Source organism: Rhea americana, unplaced genomic scaffold (genome assembly GCF_003343005.1).
Source record: "Rhea americana isolate MKP2758 unplaced genomic scaffold, rheAme1 scaffold_20, whole genome shotgun sequence".
Lineage (NCBI taxonomy): Eukaryota > Metazoa > Chordata > Aves > Rheiformes > Rheidae > Rhea > Rhea americana.
In genome coordinates, this window is record NW_028186150.1 from 3,102,831 (window position 1) to 3,127,727 (window position 24,897).

At 40.9% G+C, this 24,897-nt stretch overlaps 2 protein-coding genes and 1 long non-coding RNA gene across 3 annotated transcripts in view; 1 reads left to right on the forward strand and 2 right to left on the reverse strand.

The window, feature by feature from the left end:
• Window positions 1-398: 398 nt before the first annotated feature.
• POP4 (POP4 ribonuclease P/MRP subunit) lies at window positions 399-3,200 on the reverse strand. Its single transcript, XM_085303800.1, has 7 exons — window positions 3,167-3,200; window positions 3,031-3,083; window positions 2,510-2,733; window positions 1,782-1,859; window positions 1,515-1,576; window positions 1,232-1,333; window positions 399-781 (listed from the first exon to the last, which is right to left on the reverse strand). Exons 1-7 carry the CDS (start codon window positions 3,171-3,173, stop codon window positions 645-647), a joined length of 663 nt encoding a protein of 220 aa, XP_085159926.1. The 5' UTR covers window positions 3,174-3,200; the 3' UTR covers window positions 399-644.
• On the forward strand, window positions 2,730-24,303 carry LOC146596500 (uncharacterized). The gene is made up of 5 exons (XR_014895714.1): window positions 2,730-2,810; window positions 8,440-8,524; window positions 15,977-16,149; window positions 18,328-18,457; window positions 20,465-24,303. It is a non-coding gene; the product is annotated as an uncharacterized LOC146596500 (long non-coding RNA).
• The window catches only part of VSTM2B (V-set and transmembrane domain containing 2B), a 250,297-nt gene continuing 249,683 nt past the window's right edge, over window positions 24,284-24,897 (reverse strand). The window contains exon 9 of the mRNA XM_085303799.1: window positions 24,284-24,867. Coding sequence (XP_085159925.1) covers window positions 24,779-24,867 — 89 coding nt within the window. The 3' untranslated portion in view covers window positions 24,284-24,778. The remainder of the gene's footprint in view (window positions 24,868-24,897) is intronic.

The window sequence follows — 24,897 nt, forward strand, 5'->3', positions numbered from 1 at the left end:
AGCATGTAAGTAGTAAAGAAACTTCCTCAGTAAGCTATAAATGTTTCAATGCTTTTTTTCTAATGTGATTTAAAATCTCATTATGAAAGCAAGACAAACTGCTATATCTAGTTTGCATGTTTCTTCACTCATCTACATGCCTAACAGGATTACCAATGGGGAAATCAAGGTAAAAACCTATCAGCTGAAGTAACTTACTTGCATAAGCATGCACCAGGCAAAGATGTTAATGTGAACCTGGGAACAGTGATTGCAGAGGAGCAGTTATTGTCACTTTGAGTCTCCTTACAATCTTGTAAGGTGCAGCYCAATTGGTAACAGAAGGTAACAATAATGAAGTTGTAAGCTGTAATTGATTTTCATTGTGCAAAGCTACAATTGAGACAGGAGTCAGGTAATCCATACTAATCAGAGTTTAATAAAYTTAAGGTCAGAATGTTAAATACATATAATGAAACAGACAACTACAAAGCAGTCTGACTGTTGCAGTTTAAGACAAGATATGTAGTGATTCTTCAGTATGAAGAAATGTTTTATGAAGAACTTCATACACTGCTCATTTCATTTTCAACCTGCCAGAAAACTTGGTCTTTAAGCTGCATGAAAGTAACAGACTTATTAGTAACTTTTGAATTTCCATGAAATTATAGATCAATAGTTCCTTTCAGCTTGAACTTTTTTGCTGATCGTTCACTTGCTCTAAGCTGGAACTTGCTTCCATAGATGTAGGAAATGAATCCATCAATCTCCAAACTAAATACATTGTTGAGTTTGGGAACAACTGAAAATGGAAGAGGAAAGAACTTAAAACTGAACCAGTTACAACAAGATACTGAGGTAATAGGGGAGTATTACTCACTGAAAGTTTGCCACCCTTCAAGGTTTTTAAATTTTAGGAAGAAATGGAAAATAAACCTAAACATTTCAGGTTTTACATGGGAATTACTAAAGTTATTCCTGTTTTCAGGGTCATGCAGTAAGGAGGTGTTGCAGAAAACATGTAATGCAAACCAGATTGATCTAAATCACTTATATAATACAGCAGGTTCATAGGAAATGAAATTTTAACTGCTTATCTCAGAGATATTTGGCAAGATCTTGGGCTCACAATGCAAAGAACAAAAAATACTGTATAATGTACTACCATGTACATTTGAACAGATGTGTAAGATTAAGAAGCATTTCGGATTATTCAAATAGTGGAAAAAACTGAAAAGTTTGTCTTACATACCTTTTAATTGGTCCTCTTTAGTAATAATTTTGAAGACATGTTTCATTTCCTGCAGAATGATTCCTGTTATCCCAACATATGAGGGGCACTTTGATTTTGTTACTAAAAAACAARAATATGCATATATTAGAATATCTTCTGATTATTTTGATTGCTGTTATACAGTTGCTTCAATGATTGCAAAAGYTGGTTTGTAATTAAAATGAATTTATAAGTAAGCACCTGAGGTACAGTAGTGTCTACTGAACTTCAGAGACTTCTGTAAAGGAAAAGAACAGAATACCTGTAACAATAGCTCCATGGAGATCAGCCTTTAGCAGTTTGCCCTGAACCATCTGTGGTTGCCTTGAAATAGGGTGGGGTCAAAGAGAGAAAGAAAAACATACAGAGAGGGASGTTTACAAAACATGAACATTGATCTCATGGTCAAAGCTTAGAGAAACAAAATGTATCTTTATCAAATAACTATTATGCTTCAAGTAGCACCTCCATAAACTTCTAAGTATCTAGTAAATCAAGAACACACTAATYTTAAAATATCTCAACTTACGCATCTGGTTTAAGTCCATAACATAGGTCTCTGATATATTGTTTCCAGAGTTCATGTAGTGGTAGAAAGATTGCATATCTGCAGCGAAAAAGCAGAAATATTACACAAGAATTTATCAGAAATCTACTGCTGGATGATAGTATTAATTCGTATTTACTGAGTTAAGACTAATATTCACATATTTTATAATCTGCTCTCACTACTTACCTAAGAGGCAAGCCACTGCAAGCAACAAGTCTGTTACTATAAAATAAGGCAAACTAACATCTATCCAAAATAGTGATGTGTTTTACAGGATGTGGCTGCACATTTTAAAGCTTGGAAATTTTTACTTCTGTACATCTATTTCCTTTTACAATCAGTAAGAGGTTTATTCAAYGTGAATTAGAGGATCTGATGCAAGGGCTTTATTCAACATGAATCAGTTTTAGGAATCTGCTGCTGAATTGTGATTCTGGTCACAGGCATTCTAACCTTTAAAACTGGAATCACAGATTTGATTGTATTTGGTACTGACTTCTTGTTATACTCAGGTGTACAGAGGGAAAGAGACCCAGCAATAAGCACTTATTTTCTAAATATAGAGCCAAAGAAATTGTTTGAAATGCCACAGGCAAAACCACAGACTTACAAACCAAACAGTTCCACCCATACATATTTGTCATTGCATACATGTTACATAGTTTTGTTGAACTTTCCTACTTCTGCTACCATCTTTAACATCATACCTTCGCTGTTCGGGTTCAATTTCAAAAAGCCGCAATTCTCGCCTCTGCTTGGCGGTWAAACCTTTTGTTTTCTTCCTCTTCCCTTTTTTCTTCTTCTTAGAGTAATGCTCAAGGACTACAGCTTTCCGAGTTAGCATATCCTGGATGGCTTCATCTTTCATTTTTGGCATGCTGCGCTTCAGGAAGGCATTTACGAACGCTCTGGCCTCCTCGGATCCTTGAGGCTGACGAGACACATTTGGAAGAAAGCTAACCTAAGTGGGAGAGTACCCTGAAGGAAGGACCGCGGCGCGGCTTTCTGGTAAGCCGCTTCACTCCGTACGCCCCTCTGCCCCGGAGCCGGGGCCGCGGGGGCCTCTAGGGGCCCCGGGCGCCGCGCTCAAGCCGAGGGGCGGCCCGGGCACGCGCGGGGCCTCTAGGGGCCCCGGGCGCCGCGCTCAAGCCGAGGGGCGGCCCGGGCACGCGCGGGGCCGGCCCGGGCACGCGCGGGGCCGGCCCTGGCTGGGGCCCTCGGGCGGTACCTGCGCGCCCAGCTCCTCCGCCGCGCCGGCAGGCAGGCGGCCGTAGAGCAGACCTGCAAGGCACAGAGCGGACACCGCGTTAGGCCGGGCCGGGCCCGGGCCGCCCCGCGCCGCGGCTCCGCGCCCCGCTGCTCACCCTCCATGGCGGCGTGCGGGCCGCGCTCCCGGCTTCCCCCGCGGTGGCGGCGCATGCGCAGCAGCGCTCCCGCGACCCCCCAGGCGCGGCGCCTGCGCAGCGCCGCCTTTTGAGGGGATTCGGCCCGACCTCCGGGGGGGGGGCGGCCCCGCCCCGCCCCTCACGCGCTCGCGTTGCCGTTGCAGCACGTGGCCCCTTCGCCCGCTCCCCCCCCTCGGTCCCAACGGCCGCGGCCGTGTGTGAGGGCGCGGACGGGACCGCGGGGGAACGGGAACGCCGTGATAAACGCAGGTGCATGCCACTTCCCGCCGTCCGCTGCTCTGGTGACAAGCGTTTGTAATGTAAGGCCGTGATCCCTCACCTAACAGTCGGCTCTTTGACTTTATAATTGCTGTTTTTGCCTGGGGTGCCGTATCRGGAGCTCCTCCGGAGACCGTGGCCAGTCTTGGCAAGAAGCGACGCCTCGTGCACGCACGCTGCTGCTTCAGTGCGTTGTTCACCACAGAAGCTTTGTTCAGCGCAGAGAAGCCACTTACTTAAAACACCTAAGTAGGCTTCAGTAGTTTATTTCTTTGTGACATTTTAGACAGCAATCAAAACTTCCAGCTCTCTTCCACCTACATACCATAAGTTTTCATTGTCAATGCCAACATGTGGAGCTTACTGAAAATATAGTTCCACCACAAACTCTTACTGGAGGAGGTGAAAGATTATTATGCTATCACAGATTAAATACCCTTTTAGAGTATAATACTAGCTTATCCTGAATCATGTAAATTCTTCATGACTTCACTGGATCGTAGAATGGTAAGGTTGGAAGGGACCTCTGGAGATCATCTAATCCAACCCTCAGCATAGCCCATACGGGGATCCTTTCTTGTTTCATCAAAGGTGGAGTTAGTGAACTTTGTGCTTAATTGAGTAATTTATCTTAATAGATCAGAAGCTCCAGGAAGTAAAATTAAGTGAGAAAGTTACATGATGCTAATAGAGTTAAACATACAAATTTTGCATGGAATATTTATAGTTTTATTAACAAAAGATAATATAACTTTGCTAATTCATTTCACAAATTGCTATCACAAGGTAGTGCTTTTGCCAAAATTATCTTCTCAGTATGAAGTAAAATTCGCTATCAGAAATGATGGATTGTTTTATATAGGTTATTGTTCAACACTGAATTAAAATTTTTTCTATAATTACTATGTTCTAAAAACCTCAAGACAGTTCCAGGAATGTTTTAAACTCTCAGTACTTTTCAAAGATGATAAACCCTGGTGTATGACTGTGAATAGTCAATTATACACGGTCTTTTTCATCTTGGAAAATAAGAGCTGAGGCCTTTGGTCACTGTTGAATTTAAACTCAACAAAAGAAATTCACTCAAAATTAATTTTCACAAATGATATGCTTAATACAATAACCCTAATAAAGCCTTCTGAGCTACGTGAGAATGTAAATTATTGTCAGTAACTGGCAGGAYAGAAAGCACCCTTAGTAAGTAAGGTACTTTTCTGTCTTTCACTGGTACTGCCTGCTGTCTCCAGGAACAGACAAAAAGAAGTGTCAACAATTTCAGAGCAAGCAGGAGCCAAAAAAGAGAAGAATTGTTTGATTCTGCTTGCCATAAAGCTTTTTTTAGAGAGTTTATGCTATTCAATATACCAAAAGAAATAGCACCTTGTTATCTTCTCCACACTGCCAGCTATGGTAACAGAGCACAGCGTGTCCTGAAGGGGAAGTTCTGTAAGCAACACCAGACATTTCTGCTAGATTTGTTGCTGAACACTCACACTACTATTATGAAAGTCAGGGTTATTTCAGCAGAGATCAAGCAGCTAAAGTAACATTATTGCTCATCAAAGAAACATTCTTACAAAGCAAAATTTGGCCAGCATTCACCTGTTCTAAGCTAACAAACTCTGTGACTTGGCAGAGTAAGTTGAGCACCTGGTATTTCGTGGAGGAATTTCTTTTAAAAAGCTTTCTCAGTTATGCCTTCTGTAACCTAGGATGTCTCATTTTCTTTGATCACTTATCACTTCAGGATGGTCATACGCACTTGGAGTACACAACTCTCTTGCTGGAGTATTGATTAATTAGCATCATTCCTCTATTAACAGCACTGCTTTAGATTCTGGACACTCAGTGTCTCCTGTAAGTAAAAAGTGACAGGCTTCCTTGGCACTTCAGCCTTCCATTATTCTCCCTCATCATGTAATTGCTCACTTCCATAGATCCTCAGCTATTGATTGCCACCATCCTGCACCTCCCTCACTCTTCTGTTGCTCATTGCCACTTCTGTTCTGCAAATACCAGGATTTCCAATGCAATGTTTGAGCCAGGCAGTCTGAGCTCCCTCAGTTCCTGCTGCTGGCCAAGTGCTTCCCACTCCAAGTGCTCCCACTCCCTGTAAGTGGTTTTGTGGTCCCTGTAGGACCCTAGCTCCACTTCACGAGTCCTAGCCCTGCTTCATGATCTCTCCAGCCACAGCCCTCACTGCTATTGCATGCACCCATTCAGCTGTTCCCAGTGGCTAATATTATGTCAAACTACTATATCTAGACTGTGCTTGTGAACCCGCACATCCTGTCCCTGTTTCTCTGATGAGCAGGAAGACGCTACTGGCTATGTGATTTGCGACCCCCCAATACCATCGCTCCCTCTCTCCTAGTCTAAGATGAGGTATTGTTCTCAGTATGACACAGAGGTACTTTGAAACCAGAGCAGCTGGTTTCCTTGCCAGCCTAATCCCAATTTATGCTGCCCTCTACTCAGAGATGAGGGTTCTCTGAATAAAGGCAACGTTTATATTCTTGTCACGGGTGGATATTGGCTTAGCACATAATGAACTGCTGCTTGGTAAAGGATACGAGAAAGAAAGAGCAAGTTACTGAGACAGTGTATAGGAGAGAGGATGATTTTGTAGAGGCCGCTGTAGAGCACAAAGGCACTAAAGCGGTATCAGGGAGTGAAATTCTACGTGTGTATGCATAAATTAAAAAAGGGCAACTCTCCAGAATATTAAGCACGGCTGATTTGTATCAAATAATACCTCCCAGCAGGTAAAGAACGTTGCCACAGCAAGCAAAGCTCTCAATTTTATGAAGCTTTGACTCCTTGAGTTGTCATTGCTATTAAGCTCAGTTTTCATGAATGGAGTACCAGGATAAGTGCTGTAGGTCTTCAGGGCCATATGAGTGCTCCTTCACTGGATTTATGCTGCAATTTTTAAGTCACTTAAGGGATTAATAGTCAAATCAGTGTTGGTGATGTTGGTGTTGTAAATCCAATGATCCAGAGTAAACTGGTGCCTGGGGAAGCCAGTCTCTTCCAACAGCTCCATGTCTTCATTTCCTAGTTTATGCTTAGATGTAATATCTGAAGGAGTGAGATTGCATTAGTGGGTGTCCCAACAAAGACCTGAGTCAGGAGGAGAGAGTCCCATCAAATACACATGAAAAAGACTAGGAGAAGAAACAGAGAAACTGGAGACCATGCAAAGTCAGATTTTGTAGCTAAGAAAGAAAGAAGGCTCAGAGAAATGTCAAAAGATGTCTGAAATGTGAATATAAAACAAAATCAAACTGGAAATACGCAAAAAATACAAAATAATTATAATGCTTGTTTCTGAATGTGCAGATATCACCTGTTGTAGTATCTTTTAAGTTTTTTTTTTTWACTTCTTTAAGTATATCAGCTTGGAAGCATAATATAGGTTTATAATGATATAAACCCTTATTATATATTATTTATACCAAAATATAGGTCCCAACACTGACATTTCTTATTCCGTTAACTCTGTACATGGCTTTATTTATTGTTGTCTAAAAATTAGAGAAAAATATCTCTGCAACATTGGATCAATATAAATGTCTACACTAGGTGGCCACATTGTTTTAACTGTACATATTGTGAACTACAGTGCTATGAGCAAAAAAAAGGGGGGGGCTAGGCTAAGGAGCAGCAGTCTCTTGGGGAAATTTCAGTGATGTGGGAGCAATTACAGACTTTTAGGTGAGAGTCACAGAAAGCTAAAACTTGAGGTGCAGAGTAACCAAAGATGCTAAGTAAAGATACATGTATGATGCAAGAGTAAAAGATCAAGTTTTGAAAAACAGGAACGTAATTATGAACTGAAGCTGGAGATTAGCATAAGTAAGTGATGTTAACTGGTGTGTGTAAAAAGTGTCTGGACTATAATCACTGTAACGCTGATTGTACTTGACACAATAAATAAATAAATACAAAAATTCTCTGGAGAACATTTCTCAGCAAGTATTTGAGCTCTCAAGATCAATATATTTTATTCCTCATGGCCAAATTATATTAGCAGCTGAATTTGATCCCAAGAGACAACTGTACTGGTGAAAATAATTTCCATTTAAAACCCCCTGATCTGATTTTCTTAGCCAAATGTCGAGCCTCTACTATAATTTCCCTTCTCTTTACCCCCTGTTGTGATCAAGCAGTGCACAGTCAGGCCTGTGTAAGTATTGCCACTATCCCGCCGTCTCTTGCCCTCTCTGTCCCTCCTCAGCTGCCTTTTCTCAGTGTCCTGCCGACATCTCATTTGAGCCGAGACTGGCAAGGGGCTGATGTCAGCTCTATGCCAACTTTTTTATAACGCTTAGGCTGACCGTAACCTGAGTGCTCAGCTTCCTCATCCCTCCTACTTGGAGGTGCAGGGGGGGTAGGTGACTCTGAAGGGCCTGTGCTGCTGTGCAAAATTCCTTTGATGATGGAATTTGAATTGGATCTTGACCCTGTGTCCAGCAAATGTTTCTTTTCAATATGTTTTAGAAGTTTTCTGCTTTTGTTTTATCAGGTTATCTTTAAATCATTAATTATGATGATAGTATGTTCTCTTCCCCAGTGGTCCTTGGATGAACAGTATTCTTTCTGTGTGAAGGTCTATTATTTTCTTAAAATTCTAGCTCCTTGCGGGGAAGCTTTTTTTAAGTGTGAAAAAGAAAATGCTTGGAAACATAATTCAAATATAGATCAGAAATCAGAAGGCAAATAATAATCCAAAATATGTTTGCAGAAACTATTAATGAGTTAAAAGTTGGTTATATGGGGGTTACTTGAATTACATTAAAAACAAACAAAGATAAAAGCAAGTTTTTTTGAGTAACATTAGCATGAGGCCAGGATCTCGTAACTAATACTTATTTCACTAGAGGGCAGTCCAAGCTAAGGATTAGGATGACAATTCACATATAGGTCAGATCTTGCTCTCCTAAAAGCTTCCTTCACTCCTTGTCTTGCAGGTAGCCCCTATGGAAAGCAATATAAAGCTATATTTGGCTGCTTGTCTGCTGTGAGCTTTTGAGTACAGTCTGCCGTGATTATGTGGTATGTATTTCTGCATGTTGTATTGTTATTATTTAACTAATTGTTTCAGGGATAAGAAAAAAGAGAAGTTAAAAATTGTTTCCTGTTCTAGAGGAATTTACCTATTTGTGGTTTCTTTTAGCATATAGCTGACACATGCCAACCTTTTTTACATCACATATTAAAAATAACTGTGGAAAGTGAATTTCAAAGGAATTCAATTTTACTGCAYGTTAAGGAGGCCAGTTTTTAAACACTGAGGTGTTTTTAGATAAAGATAAGAAGCTATATCCTTAGAATAGCTGGAGATTACTGCAAAATTGTAATTGCTTAGACTAAACAGAGCTAAAAAGGCTAAAATGTGTATTTTCCAAACCAGCAGTGAGCAGTCAGTGAGCTGAGACTCTGGTAGATCACATTTGGTTTCCACTACATGCTTAGGAAATCATGTATGATTCAAACACATCGCTATGGCAGACATCACTGCTACTCTTGAACAGACTGTATTTCCTAATTAATACCAGCATTCTGTAGCCATGTGTTATTYCATGACAGTCTGTCTTGCCACCATTAATTCTATTCTTTGAGTCTCATTTAGATCTTAATATTTTATTTTAAAACATGATTAACATTGGCTTATATTGTGATAGGAGCATATGATGCAAAATGAGTATTAAACACAAATGATAAACTGTAAGAGCTGTAATTACAGCAGATTGAATACTTTAATGTATTATTTCATTTGGTCTTAACATAAAATTAACATAATCATTAAAAATTAAACATGCAAATAAAAGACTAAAATTAGACTCTAGAATCAATTATGATTGATTTTCATCCAAAAAAAAAAAAAGTTTATAGACTTTCTTTTCTAGAAAACTGTTGTCAAATTCTGCAAGCCTGTATAAAATGGTTTGATAGCCTTGATTTTGTATTTTACCAAAGACAYGTTTTTGGCTAAAAAAATGTTACTGCACTTAATTTGTAATAGAGCATGAGAAAAAAAATGATACCTTAAAATGCTTCATAGTACCATACTGCAGCTGTTTTTTGCTGCAGCATTTGTGCATCCCCCATCAGACAGGATAGCTACTGTGCTTACACCTTCAGGGCCACAGACTGCTCTGAACAGCAGACAGCAAGCTCCAAAAAAATAAAAGTGTTTGTTAGGTATGTTTTATGCAGACTGACCTACAACCCTCTCAAGAAGTGAGAGGTAGCAGGAGCACAGGCAAGTAGAAAGCACTTCCCACACCAAAGCTGTGTTAAAATTAATCTGTGCATCACTGACCTATCTTCTGCTACCTTTCTCTGAAACAGCTTTTGCACTCAGGGCCTGGGCAGGGTGGAGGCAGGGAGCCCTCTGGCTTGGCGGGTTCCTCCCTTCCCATGGGTCTTGGCAGGCTGGGGGAGGCCGCTCCTGCCTCATCKGCTTTCTGCAGAGCTGTGCTGGCTCCCCGGGGGCAGGTGCCTTCTGTAAGGAAGCAGCGTCCTGCACAGCTCAAAGCCAGCAGACGGTTCATGTTGAACAGTCAGCATGCCTAGGCATGGAATTAGGAATTGAGAAGTCCCAAGAAATTTGAAAAGGTTCATTAATTAAATAAACAGACACATATTCCTCATTTTTCCTCTGTAACAAGGCTTCTTTCTCAAAGGCATCACTCTTTGGCAAGAGCCTTTTCCTGCAGACTCTTTCAAAGTAATACAATTAGACTGTCAGGAGCGAACCATTCTTTTTCATAAAATAAATCATCTCTCTCCTTCTCTCCCTGAGAGATGCATTTCCAAACTCCGCATAAATAAAGGCCTCGTTTTGTGAGGCACTGAGGATCTTTAGGTGCCCCTGGTTTGAGTATGCTTCTCACAATATGCCAATACACATTTCTATCTATTTTACATGCCTGTCTCCACAATTGCAGGTAGTGAGCCCCCTCCCAAAAAAAAAAAAAAAAAAAAAAAAGAAAAATACTTGCCTGTTGAGATTACCTTAACAACAACAACAAAATCCTCAAGCTTTCTAAGGATTTTGGCTGTTCTAAATCTAAGGATTTTATCTAATTTTTTTTTAACTGATCAGGTCATACAGCTGCATGATTCAGGTGAAATAGCCCCATGAATTCATTTTGCCACAGTCAGCCCTAAAGCAGAAGTGTACAGTTCTGCTGATGGCATTAACAGAAGATTAATAGATGTTTTAACCAATCAGTACAGATGATTGGTGAGTTGTCGGTCAGGTTACTTACAATAACCTGTAATGCTGTTGGTGGCTGTGCTAGTAATTATGCCTCTTCTGCAGCCAGGATATCTTTTTGATAGTCTTTGTTAATATATTAGCTTTTTATGACCCATTATAAGGTACGTCCCCAAAACATCAAGAGGAGTTCAGGCAGATATTGCACTCCCTGGAATCCAACTAATCATACTGAGCCATGCACACAGGAATCATTCTGTGTTTCCACTTGAAGAGTTCGTGCATGGGAGAAACAAAATGAGTCAAAGCCTCTGATGGTTTTGATCCACAGAGAGGACCTGGCTCTTTTAATTCCCACAGCAGCCAAGGGCTTTGCGAAATGTGGTCGGCTGCTAACACATGACTAACAACATATATGTGCTCTCTCTATATGCAATAGCTGCTCTCTTCTGAATGGCAGGTGTATGATGGAGCAGCAAAGGGTCAGTGCTCCAGAATTGCCCTGGTAATTGAAAAAATACACAAACCCMAAAAAATAAAATCCTGTTTGTGGTCAGTGCTCTAATAAGTAATTTTTAAAATACAGTAACCTTGTTCAATGGAAAATACTTTGTCCAGTCTGATACTAGAAAGTGTCAGGTATCTAAAGAGATAAAAGAAGTAGTAAGTGCAGATGCAAKTATGGAGTAAGCTAGCCTGTCAGGCTGTTAATTAAATGAATGCCCCTCTCAGGAAATGCTAGACGCTAATAGATGTGCATGTGATGCCAATTCATTTGCCTCAGCAATATATGTTAATTTTAGCATGATATTAATTTGTATATTTTGCAGTGGAACAAAATGGGGAAGGGTGGAACTTTTATCCTGGAAATGATTATTTCAGGAGTTAGAGAGCATTCAAGCACTTCATACTTCTTAAAAAAAACAGAAGAGCAAGTGAAAAAGAGAGAGGATGTTTAATTTAAGCAAATCCTCCAAACAGAATTAGCTAATCAGCGGCATAACAACTGATCTGAACTATTTTTGCAGACACCTGCCAGGGGATCCTTGCTTTGCCACACATGAGTAAGCGCAGAGCTCTACTTAACAAATAGCTTGAGCTTGCTTCACTTCCACGTTAGTGTGGTTTAAAAGGATTTCTGAGAGTCACATTAGTGTGAAATTAGGACTGCTGCAGTGGTGAATCACATTTACAAGAAAAACCAGCTGTTATATGAGACTACTGTAAGCTGAAGGCTGCTTCAGTAGCTGCACTGAAGTGCCAGAAAGGACTGACTTGTATGTAGAACTGTGCTTGTGATCAGTAATATGTGCTTTCACGTGCTTGCTGTGCTCGTGGGGGCAAGGAGGAATGCTCTGTTCAGCACCATGGCAGCTTTAGCAATTTTGCACTTGTTATTAATAGAGCTGCCCAGCTTTTTTTTCCTTTTCTTTTCCTTCCTTTTTTTTTGATTATCCCATTCCAAGATAAAACTTATTCTGGAGCCAGTTAGAAATAGGGTGGAGGGAGGAATAGGGACACCTGATTGCTGCAGGCACTGAATGTGAACCCACTATGCATGCATATGCGCACGTATGCATGTGTGCTGCAGTCTCTCTCTGAGGTCATTTTTCACCCGTGTCCGGTTGCAATGAAATTTGTCATAGACAGCACACTGTCGTACAGCATCCCTGCGGCTTTCCTGAAAATAGCTGCCCGGCTTAGAGGCCAGGTACGCCGTTAGCACCACAGTACCTCTTCCCGCGGTGAATCCCTTTCATAGCAGATTCTAATAGATGTCACAGGAGGCCCCYGAGACCTGACTCACCAGGAAAACAGGCGGCAGTGGCTGCACGGAGCCTGGACCCTGTGCGGCTTGTTGGCTGTGGTTGGGTCAGCATTTGCTGATGGCACAGCAGCAACGCACGGGCCCTCCGCTGCCGGCAGTGCGGTGAGATGCTGCTGGCTGCCTGGAACGCATCAAAATGAGGCTCCTGTTTATACTTGTGTGTGGCATTAAGCACATAACAATACGTATTTCAACACTGATAAGCATACTGCAGCACAGCAGTTTTTTTTTTAAAAAAAAAAAACCCTCAGATCTGCAAAGTTATCAGCATTGAGGCAGCAGAAGGCAAACAGGTTTTTCTTTCATTTTATTCTACCTTTGAGGAAGAATACTCACTTCTCCGTCAGTGTGATCACAGCTCATTTGCCAACACTGCTTTTTTATTTTTTGACCTGCATTTTGGTACAGTCACAAGTAAGACGTGTTCGTTTTCAGTGCCTGGAGCAGTCAGTTCAAGAATAAAATTTATTTATTAAAAAAAWTAGTTCCAGTTGAATTCATACTGTGAAATTATAGGTCCATTTAATGCAAAATAGAAATGATGGCAGGTTGAGGTCAAGAAGAAGATAATGACATCTGTTGCAAAGTGATTCCCACAAACTGTCAAAATTTTAAGTTTCTATAGAGCATTTTTCTTTTCTTTATATAATTATGTAAAAGAATAAAACCAAAACAAATGCGCTTGGCTCTGAAAGCAGGCTTGAGGCTTGCTCCGGTATGGAAATTGCAAGTGGAGCTGCTATAAATGGTATCTATCTCAAACACCGATTTTGGAGCTATGGGCTCTGTCCTGCCCTTGTTATGGCTAAGGACTGAGTTTGGTAACCGTTATATCCGCACACGTGATGCCAGACACATCCTCCCGCGCCGCTGGCTGGGCAGGAACCCGCTGTGGGCAGCGAGTACCTGAAGGCTGCTGTGTCTGCACGGCTTCCTTTCAGCCATTGCACCGAGTCCACAGAAGTGAGCTCCATTCATTTTGTTCTAGACTACAGCTGTCAAAATACACATTTTCATGGCAAAAACAGGGCTGCTACCAACGTTTCATAATTGTACTTTAAGTATGGTATGCTCTTGCCACTCTCTGAAGAGGTAGGCCTTGCCTTTGCCTTCCAGGCGTGGCTGTGGTGCCCTCCTGCCTTGCGCTGCTGAGGAAATCCGATTAGCATTACCAGAATGAAGGCAGTTGGACTAGAAGGGGCAGGTTTTCCAAGTCCCTTTTTTGTGCAGCTGGGTATAAGAGCTATGGGAGATGGGGGAGGAAATCAGCAGAGCCCGTCTCATTACAGGATGGGGGGGGGGGTCCTCTGTCAGGGAGCCCCATGCTTCTGTCACAACTGAGCCCTCCCTATAGCACTAGGAATTACCTTAGGGCCCTTCAAATGCACCAAATTACGAGACCTCCATGAGGTTTCAGAGACTTCAGGGCATGGCCGAAATAATACAGCTCTTGCATGACACTACTGAATCCTAACAAGCCCTTCCATAACCCCAGCATTAAAACAGAGATTGTGTTTATAGTGGTCATCTTGTAGTGAGTTAAAACAGCCAAAAAAAAGATACTAATATTCATTTCTGCACTGTCTTTCACATCATCGAAACACACGGCTCCTCAGTTGCCCCCATTTTGCCTGGATGAGCAGCATTGTGGATGGCTTGTGGATGACCCTGGGTTGCAGGGTTATCCCTGCAGAGGATACTGGCTGACTTGCAGGGTTATGGCTGGGCAAGGCTGCCAGGGCAGGAGCACCAGGCATACGGGGAGGCGAGGAAATAGTTCAGAAGACGCCTTGATCACGTTCTTAGCTGTAACCACTGACACTGTCTCGCAGTTCTGGGGGAAGAAAACAGTAAGTTCAAGTTCTCAGTGAACATATATCACCTGAGGGGTACGCCTTCAATTCTGCTTTAGTTTGCCAGCACCAAAATAAGTTTTCTTCTTGGAGTGGAGGCGACTACCACGCAAACCAGTTTGACCCCTTCTCCCTGAGCATGAAGGCGTCTCTGCCATCCAGGAGCAAGTGCATCTTCATGTTGCAGCGTGGCCCTTGCGGCAGCTCTACTCTAAGGGCCTGGTGCTGCCAATAGCTGAAGGTTTAAAACTCGCTGAGCATCCCACATGTCAACATGATTTACTAAACCACTAAGATTTGGGTCAGCCTTGTAAATCATTTTAATTATTTCACTAAGCAGGTTGTGGAAATAGATCAATAGAAATATAGCATTTAGGCTTACAATACTGTGCATTCACTGTGGGAAAGAAATTGTATTAACTGATTTAGGAGCCAATAATAACTGAAAATAACAATTTAATGGAAGCCTTCCAATCTTGCACTTTTTGAAGGCAAGATACAGGTGTACACAGGCTACCCATTTTAATCTCAAGGCCAAATATGCATAGTAATCTTCTTGACTCCCAGGGAGATATCAGTCAAGAGTAACTTGCAAACATTCAGTATCCCATATATTTATTACATAAAAGTACAACAAAACTTCCCCCATGCGTCAACAACCATTCTTACATATTGCCAGGGCCACATAAACCAGGCATATGTAAAAGTAAGGAAATACATTACAATATTAGGGGGGTCTTACACAGAAGAGGCTACTTTATGCTTCCAGTTGCTATTTCTGAGAGACCATAGTTTGTGCTGATGGGTTTAAAGGGCATTTGCTGCTCTCTAAAATGTTGGGGTTTTGATCTCAAACATACGGATATTGAATATAAATAAATAATGGATATTAAGTGAGTGTGTGTGTGTGTGTGTGTGTGTGCAAACCATATATATAAAGAGAAAGGAAAACAAAACAAAACCATCCTAATCTCCCCTGGGTGGTAAAAGTCAGGTGATACCATACAGTAAGTAGTTAGAGTCAGCACTGTTCTATTATAATTGCTTTASTGCAGCTAAACTAAATTTGTTTCCATGTTCTGGTTTTCTTAATGCATGCACAATAGCTACCTGTGCTGTTAAAATATCTTCTCCTGAAATAAGCTCTAAATTTTGATTACTTAATGTCTTACCAGCTAATTGGCTAAGTACATTGCACCAAACTGGCATGACTGTGGGCACAATTTAAGCTACAATAGCATCCCATTAAATAATGCACTTTGTCACCTCGTTTGAAAGTCTGCAGCCTACTGATAGGCTGTTGTCATATTAGCTGTATCTCCATTCTGTGTTGTGCAGGGAAAGTTAAGTTGTTCTTTAAGCTTTTGGGCTAGACAGTATTTGAATTATGCACCTCAATGTACCCCAATTAGCTAGGGATGCATTGTAAAAATGATTATCAGCAATTTTATTTGGGAAAACACCTTATTTTGCTATTTGGTTCAGCACGTGAAGGAAAAAAAACCAAACATTTCTTTTTTCTCCACTAAGAAAAGCTTGTTTTAGAATAGAATAAAACTTTGAGCCATGGCAAATCCTGCTGCTCTGTTTTTTTTTTTCAGAGCTGCTTGAGCTCCATCTGGCTGTTTTGGGAATGTAGGTGTTGCTCAAATAAAAACAGATGACTTCAGCATGACCACGGAATTGACTGAGCACATTCCCTGTGCGGACTGTACAGCGTGGCTGTTTCCTACTTCAGAGAAACCACAGCTTGTAAATTCTACAACGTTCCCAGGTGAGCAGCCCCTATAGCTTCCTGCAGCACCTCCCCGCCTCCTCTGCCATCTTTTAATTAYGCTTCCAGCTATAAACAACAAATCAGATGATTGATGTTTTTTCCCCCAGCCCTGGAAATGCCAGCAGCAACAGATGCACACTGAATCAAGGGGAACACACGGCGAGAAACACATGGCATTTTCATGGCAGTGAACATGAGCAGTGCTAGCGCTCTGCTCCAAAACACGGCCGTGCTGAGGCTTAAATTACCCTTGAGTAATGATCCTAAACTTGGCTGACTCTTCCACGTGTATTTATGACCAGACTGACAAATACTTTCTGTACACAGCAAAGCTGTATGTCTTGCTTTTGAGATGGTTTGCTTTAGTGAAATGTAGTAGTCCAGCACAAGTAGTGTAAGACCACCTACTTGGTCTCAAAATAAACAACCGTTGGGTTAATAATTAGATCTAATATCTTCTTGAAAATGCCTAAAAAGTTGAATTGCTCACTTCTGACACTATAGCAACCTGGATTCAGTTTCATTTGGTCTTGATTTTAAATCTTGTTACAGTTCAGATTTTGATAGCTGTTCAGTATGTGTTTCTTAACTACTACTTGCTTGGGTTTGAGCTTCCACAATTCTGAAAGCAAAGTGAATCATTGTTCTCTATCCTTCTGCATGCTGAAAAACTGCCAGAATACCTTATCAACAAACTCAAAATAGGATTGATGCACTGATACATACTCAGTTTTGTTCTCCTGTCTTGTCAAGCCTGGCTCATCTCCTTGGCAACAAAAATGCTAATATTATTAATTATTAAACAAAATCAGTAAGAGTTGTATGTAACTCCTTATATCACTATATAAGGAGTTCTGCTGTTGACTTAAGAGGGATTAAACTTGGAATATAAAGTCATTAGCTCAGCCAGCAATTTAACTGTAAAGGAAGGTTCATTTTAACCAGGATTCCAATTAGAACCTCACTGTGCATTTAACTAACTTGAGACTTCCATTCCACTATGCTACAAAAGTTAAAATTATATCCAAGCACTCTATAAAAGGATTACACTGTTACCGTTATTTGTAASTTTTTCTGTATTGCACTGAATTACCATAAATAAATCACAAGTGAGTGTATTTGCTGAAGATCACAAAATAACTCATGTTTCTTTAATCAAATTTTAAGTTTTTATCTCATTTGATCTTGTTGCTTTTAACTTCTCTTGCACAGTTTCCCGAGTCCTGCAGTTATTCCTTGGCCTGCACAGATTTAGATGTGTACGCTATATCCTAGTATGAAGATTTAGCAATGTTCCCAAGTGAACATAGTTCCCAAGCTCACACATTGCTTAGCTTGTTCATGGCAAGGCACACGGACTATGAGTTTCCTGCTTTCCAAACCACAGCAAGGTATGGGCACCTGCAATACAATAACAAAGTACAACGTTTCATTTTACAGCCCATTATGACCAAAGTCCTAATTCCTGTTAGTGATACAGGATTACTTAGCATAAAAAAAGGAAAGCAGTCTTTTTAAATCCAGAGGCATTTTGAGATCTTTTCAGGAACATGAAGCAGCTTTTCCTTGCACTCCCTGCACTCAGGTGAGGCTGCTGCACCTCAATAAAGCTTGTGAGGCTGGATTGTGCAAAGGGAGTGGTGAATAAGAGGTTTCTGAGTGATTTAATAAATTCACCCCAGTAGTGATTTCACCAATGCCACCGCTATGCAGAGGGCTAGAATGTATCACACGGCTGTGAGGAGAGTGGAAAGACAGCATCTTCCTTCTTCCCACCTGCTTGGACAGTGAGGGTCYGAGAGCCAGGCAGTGCAGCCCCTGCACAGAGGGCCCTTGCGCAGCTGCCTGCTCCTATGAGAAATTGCTTGTGAACGGGAAGTAGTTACCTACCCCATTACACTGCTTTCACTAAGAGGGGATCGCAGAAAGTTGAGGGGGAAGGGGGAGAGGAAAAAAAAAAAAAAGCAGCTCACACCGGTGATTTTCTGGAGGCCCCACAGGGCTAACTCCAGGTGTCTTTCTTCTGCTCTCTCCCACTCCTTACGGCATGGACTATCCTCAGCAAGCTGCCAGGTCCCGCTGCTTCTAGAGGCCTGGATTTGCATGGATTCTCATGCAAAACCACTTGCTGCTAGCCTGAAGTGACTTTTATCTCTCACTGCTGCTCTTCCTCAGCTGTTCATCAGCTGGCCTGACCTGGCCACGCTGCACGACGACAGGGAGGCTGCAGAAAAGCTGCACAGCAGTGGGCAACACAGGTGTGGGCAGTGCCGGCACCAAGGACACCACCGCGCCATGATGCCTGGTGAGAAGTATTCACTGATGAGTGAAGGGTGGAGGATGGAGAGAGGAAGCGCACCTTACTGCTGTCTGATGCTCTTAAGAGGGCAAGTGAGCCAAAGGATACTTCAGCCCCTAGAATTCCCAAACCTAAATGGTTATCAAATCCTTTGCTAACATTTCGCCAAGCTACTCATATCTCAGAGTGACCCACTACGTTACTCTTTGTGGGGGGAGAGGAAGAGGCAAATACAGTGCAGGTGTCAAAGGTAGAAGCCTTCAGATTCATGACAAGGACCTTCCCTGTACACATCCAGATARTACAAAAAAATCTTCCTGTGGGGCAGATGACAGATTTTTTAAACTGTAAAGACATTTGATTAATGAGCTACTGACAAGTGTCAGTCACTTGGATTGACTCTGACAATTCTGGAAGTACTAAAATACAATGGTCCAGAAGAGTAAGAAAATAAATGGCAGCATATACATTAAAGAGACTCTGCTATGGAAATACAGAACTAAATCTTGTGTTTACTGTAGACTATGAATATAGAAGCACTCTTTTTACAAAAAAATACTAGAAACTATTATAAAAATCAAAGTAATTAGAAATCAGAAGTATTCTACTGATTTTTGCCAAAGCAGCTGACTTTGGCTGACAGGCTAAGTATCAACTCCTGTTCAGACACTATGCAGATCACATTGAAGACTACACAAAATGAGTTATGATATTCCCACTGAATTGTCAGAGCCACTTGCAACTCTATCAAGAATTCCTAGTTTGTAAAAAAAACAACCCCACCCCAGCCCACATCCAGATTTTCAAGAATGACAAGAAAATTCAAAAATAAGAGCCCGTTTTATGTGCTCACGTAGTTTTCCATCCTGCATAACACTTCCAAAGACATTGACTTGTTGCTTCCTATTTCTACTTYGTTAACTGGAGTTTTACATAGATTTCATCATGGAATAAATGGAATAAATAACGGCCTAACACCCGCCTTCCCCAACTTCTGCATCTTTTCCAGAGTAAATCCAGGAAATACCTTATGAGAAAAGTGTAGTTCTCTGTTGAATTTCGTAAGTAACTATAAAAAGTATAGAGGCCTTAATCTTATTTCATTTGTGCTGAACTGCAGAGGATTTTCCATGCAAGATTTTAAAAAACATTTTAACAATAAGAGGAAATCTTATCTATAGGTAACAAACAAGAAAATCCATTAACTAACTCTGCAGCATAGTCCTCTTCAATTTGAGTCTTAATTTAACAGAGATTTGTTTGGAATGTCTGTAATTGTTATAATTAAAAGGCTGGCAGTCACCAGAGGTAAAATAGGAGATGTCATCTATTAACATTAGCAGGCATCTTTACAAGAGAAAAAGGTCATCTTTTTTCAGTGCTATTTCTGGGTTGTCATTGATGCAGATCTGAAACACTTATTTTCTATTGGTGGTTCTATTTACAATAAAATCAATCTTTTAGTTAAGTGACATTACTCGATTTTAGAAACATGCTCTAAAAAACAGAAGAAGAAATGCATTCTCTTTTCCAGTCTCCTCTCAAACCACATGGCTGTATCCACAGAACGAGCTCTGCTCCTGGCTATAGGACTCCCTCATTGCCTTCCTCCTGTCTTGACGAGCTTCTTGTCAACGCAGTGGCCCAGGCACTCTCCAGTTTTGCCCCTGTGGCCACCGCTGTCACCCAGTTGTGCACCCAGCTCCAGTGATAGAACTGAGTGCTGGCACTGTGGGCTGTCGGACACTTGTCCGCGGAAATTCCTGTGGAGCCCCCTCCAGCTCTGACCTGCTCCGGCAGCTGAAGGGGTGCAGCAGAGGGAGGGAGTTGGCTCATTGCTCTGGGATGCTGCRGGGGGCACTGGGGGCATGTACCACCTCCCTCCTGCCCCCATCAGCTACCAGCCCACACTGGCTACAGGGTGGTGTACTGCTGCCATCATGCAGCATTTTTTTTTTTTTTTTTGTCACAGGTCCTAATACTAACTATTATCAAATACATGATTTCTTTCAGCACCATTTACCTGTGGAGTAACTGCAACTGTTCCTATGTGAACCAACCAAAGGCAAAGATGCCTGGTCTGTGCTGCTTGCAGAGGCACAGAGGACTCCCTGCCCACTGAACAGCCTCCTGCATTGGTGCTCAGAGATCTGTGGTACTCTGAGACTGCCAGGGGACAAAAACACCATGAAAGCCCCAAAACAATGAAAAATTCCTGTATTTTTTCTCCGCTTTAAGCGAACATTTTATCATCTAAACACTCCCTTTATTGATCAGAAATCATTTTCATGCATTGGTATTTCTGCGCTCTCCCACAGSCCTGTAACACATTTTTCCTTACCCAGCAGTAGACATCCGTAAGGCCCAACGGCAGTGTGTCCSCAAGGGCTAGCAGGCTGGCCAGGCTGGAGAGGGCTTGCAGCACATGCCCCAGGCCAAACTCCTTTGACAGGTCTGGGCCTCCTGGCTCTCAGGACGCAGTCGACTATTCAAAACAAGCAAATTACTCGCTTGCTACAAATTAATATTCTCGCAACTCCCTGCAATTAGTCTTTGCTAAAAGCATTAAGACTTTAACATGTTTGATCCCATCAATTTTCTGTTCTTTGCTAATTAAATAGATGTACTAGGGAAGTTTGAATAATAACTGCCTGAAGTTTGAGGATAATAAACAAATGAACTCTGCCTGCCTCTGGCTAAACATGAAATTTACYGTTTAGTAACAAATACAACAGAGGCAGTACATACATTAACAAACTTAGTTTTGATACACACATTTGAGAGCACATTATTTATTTACTTACTAATTCTAAGTGAGAAGACACTCCAAAGTGTTTTATGCAGTAAGTGAGAAACGTATCAGACAGACTTTTGCATTCTCCATCACAGAGTTAATGAACACTCTTGTCTTTCTCCGCTTTGGTGGGTCTCTGACCCTCTTGCCATTCGTAACAGTATGTTCAGGTCTGCATGCTTTACTTTCCTTAGGAGTTATGCCAGAAAAAGAACRTAAGCAGGAAATAGTTAATTTTGCTTTTTTGCTAGGTCTTGCTGGGTCTTGGTGTTTTGAAGGTTATCTGTATGCTATAAAAACTACTTTTGTTCRATGTATTTTTTTACATGTGCATGGATCTAGCATCAGCTATGTCACACTGCTGTAAATATTTTTTATGAAATCCATTAACTTCAGTGAATTTATACCAACTTAACTTAGCAAACTATGGCTGATGATGCAGACTAGAAATATTACAAGAAAAGGTGCAAAGTTCTATCGATTTTCTCTTAGGAAAAAATGTGTGTTTCCCTATGATTTTATTACAGATGACTCAGCTTTGGCCCCTATTAGCCATCACTCATGTTCCCAACTCGGCTGCTTTGGTATCTTGACCAGGAGGAGCCATTACACAGGGCATCCTCCTAAACGAGTAGCAGGGGCACTGTGCCCACCTGCTCCAGCCCACCAACCTCRCACAGCATGTCAAAGACTTACCCAGCCTACCACTGTTCTGTTTTGTTGTTGTTTTGTTTGGTTTTTGGACTTTCTGCCCAGCTTTCAGTGGTGACTGCAGGAAACACAAAGCCTTCTACAACTGTGCAGTCCAAGCACTTTATCTAATAGACTCTGACAGCACACACCACAAGGAATGCTGAGATCTACGAAAGAGCAACATTTGCCACTAGCCTCTATCCATTAAGGGTAAAGCAAAAACTCAGTTTGCCCTTTGTAAATATAATCAGCAGAAGTGAAGCATTTGCCCTTTTCAGAAGAAAGGACAGAGATGTTTTCCTTCTCAAAGGACATAGATGTTTTAGCAAAAATCCTTAACACATTCAAAAGGAATAAGGCTCCAAATTCCATGATTTTTTCCATCAGAATATTTTTCATTCCTTTAAGTGCTTTTTCAAGGATTAAATACTTTACCAAAAGCTGCAGCCTCCTTTTTAGTCAGTTAGGTCCTCTCACTACTCAAATAGTGGGTCAAACATATGCTGTGTATCTGGAGAAAAGAAAGAGGAGAGGAAGCAACAAGCTAGCCCAAATGTGGAGATCAAGGTGCTAAAATCTGGAGAATTCATTCTGCAGGTTTTTGAAGGCAGAAATAAAGCGAGGGCAGAAGTAGAGCTGGATTATCTTGGCAATCTGCTCCCTTGTTGAAATTATCCCATGGGCTGGGAATGAGTTGTCTCTGCATATGTGCAGTTCTTCACTGTAAGAAAAACATGCCTATTGCTCGTTATTGCTCATCAAATCCTCACATTATTGTTTAGCTCTTCTGAGGTTCTAGAGTGAATGAGAATATACAAATTGTTATTCTTACAGTAGCACACTTAATTCTGATCTCAGTAGAAGATAGACATTATTCTTAAATGCAGATTTAGTATTTTTTCACCTTTAATGTAAGTATAGTCCAAAAGACCTTGATAATTCTGCTCCTTCCACTGCACACAAAACTTAACAATTCTCTGTCAAATCGCTGTGTGGACAACAATCTACAATATAAAGGGAAGGACAAACGCAAGACGATGTATTCCATACCGTATCCTCTGCAAGCCATACAATATGCCATGCCATAGTCTACTAAGCAATGAAAGAAAAGCATCAGCACACAGTAGATGATCCATCTACACTATTTACTGAAGTACTATGCTGAGGTGTGGCTGAAACTGCGTAAAAGCGTAACTACCTCTAGATAGACAGGCTCCACTGCTTGACRCTTCAGCTACTTACTTGGTTAATTGTTCCCTCCTATTTCTTCCTCCTCCTGTAGGAAAAAAAATTTTTTTTTTGATTCCCTCCCTTAGAAGGCAGATGAGTCACTGAGAAATATACACTGCCCTTGAGAAAAAGCAGCAGGGATGATGAGCTCACCAAAGGACTCACAGTTAAAACCCAAGCAGGTTTTACTTTAATCACCAGCCATTACTCAAAAGATTAGTGCTCTTGTGGCATTAAGAGACTCCACACATATTTCCACATTGAATAACTGTCCTTCAACAAGTTTTCAAACATCAGTTAAATGCCTGTATTGATTTAAGCAGAATCCAGCATTCAAATCTTTTTTTTTTCTTAGTACTTCACTAAATTCAGCTAAACAAGAGCATGTTTCTTGAACAAGTCACCCCCGTCATCTTATCTAAAAACAAGCATTTTGGAATAACAAGTAACTGAACTGCAGTATTTACTGTAYGAAAAAAAGCCTCTTGCTTCATTAAGGGGAAGCTCAACTGGCAAGACAAGTAGCACAATTATATAAATTATAAAATCTAAATCTTTTTTAAACAAATACTGGAGCCACGTTTGAATAATAGAAAGTTCCAGGTTAATTTGTATTTTCACCCAGACTGATTAATCTTTTTTTCCCCCCAAAGACAACTGGAAAAGAAAAAAAAAATAGAACAACTTACCTTGAAAGTTTCACACTGTTGAACTGGTCCTCTGCCTAGATACTGTATTAACTGCACAGAGATAACCAGTATCACCACAGTAAAATTTATCCATAGTTTGTGACTGGCACTGTCAGACACATTGGCACATTCCAGTGCTGGGTTTGGTAGTACATAGCTGTGGATATTAAATAACCAACTTCCATCTTATTTCGTCTGTGATGTACCCATGCCTCAAAGCTCCGTTCTGTGAAGAGTCAGGTAATGGACATGGCCAAGAATCCTTCTCTCAGTGCATCAGAACTCAGGGAAATCCAAACATATCTCTAAAAACTTTATTTCAAAATCTTTTTATTCAACTGTTATTCAGCAATATACAATACAGTTTATAAACAAATGTCTTACCTTGYTTCCAATCTTTATTTAAAAATAAATATTATTGACAGTGAATATTAATTATGGTAAGATGTGCCTTTTTAATTATAATGTCTCAAAAAGAAATAATTTAATTAAAAAAGAAAAAGGAAATCCAAAAAAAACTAAGCACAATAATCTACTAAAAATATTTCCTTTCTTAGGAAGGGCTTTGACCCAACATTTTTACATATTGTCATAAAGATAACTGCTCAACAGTTCGTGCAAAATGAAGAGTCAGATGAAAGGTTTAGAAAAGAAAAAAAATACATTAAAATAGAGAAATCAGGAGTGCCATGCACAAAGCAGGGCATTACATCATAGAGTCTGGAAACTAAATGCATTATTTTGTGTTTTACTTTTTGTGACATCCCCAAAAATATGTTTTTCCCCCCCATTTAGAATTTTTCATGCTTCTGTCAGTCTCTGTCCATCTTTAAAACAGTAGGTATTTTTGTCAAAGGTTTTGCTCTGTTTTTAAATAGGTTCCTTTTTGTTTGGCTGAGGAGTAGCTGAGGATGTAGTCCATCAGTGGTTTACTAATAAAGCTACAAGCTTATGCAGTATTAACAGGAACATATATAGGAGTGGGTCTGTAGCATAAATAGGTACTGTACCTAAAAAAGAAAGAGACAGGGAGAGAAGAA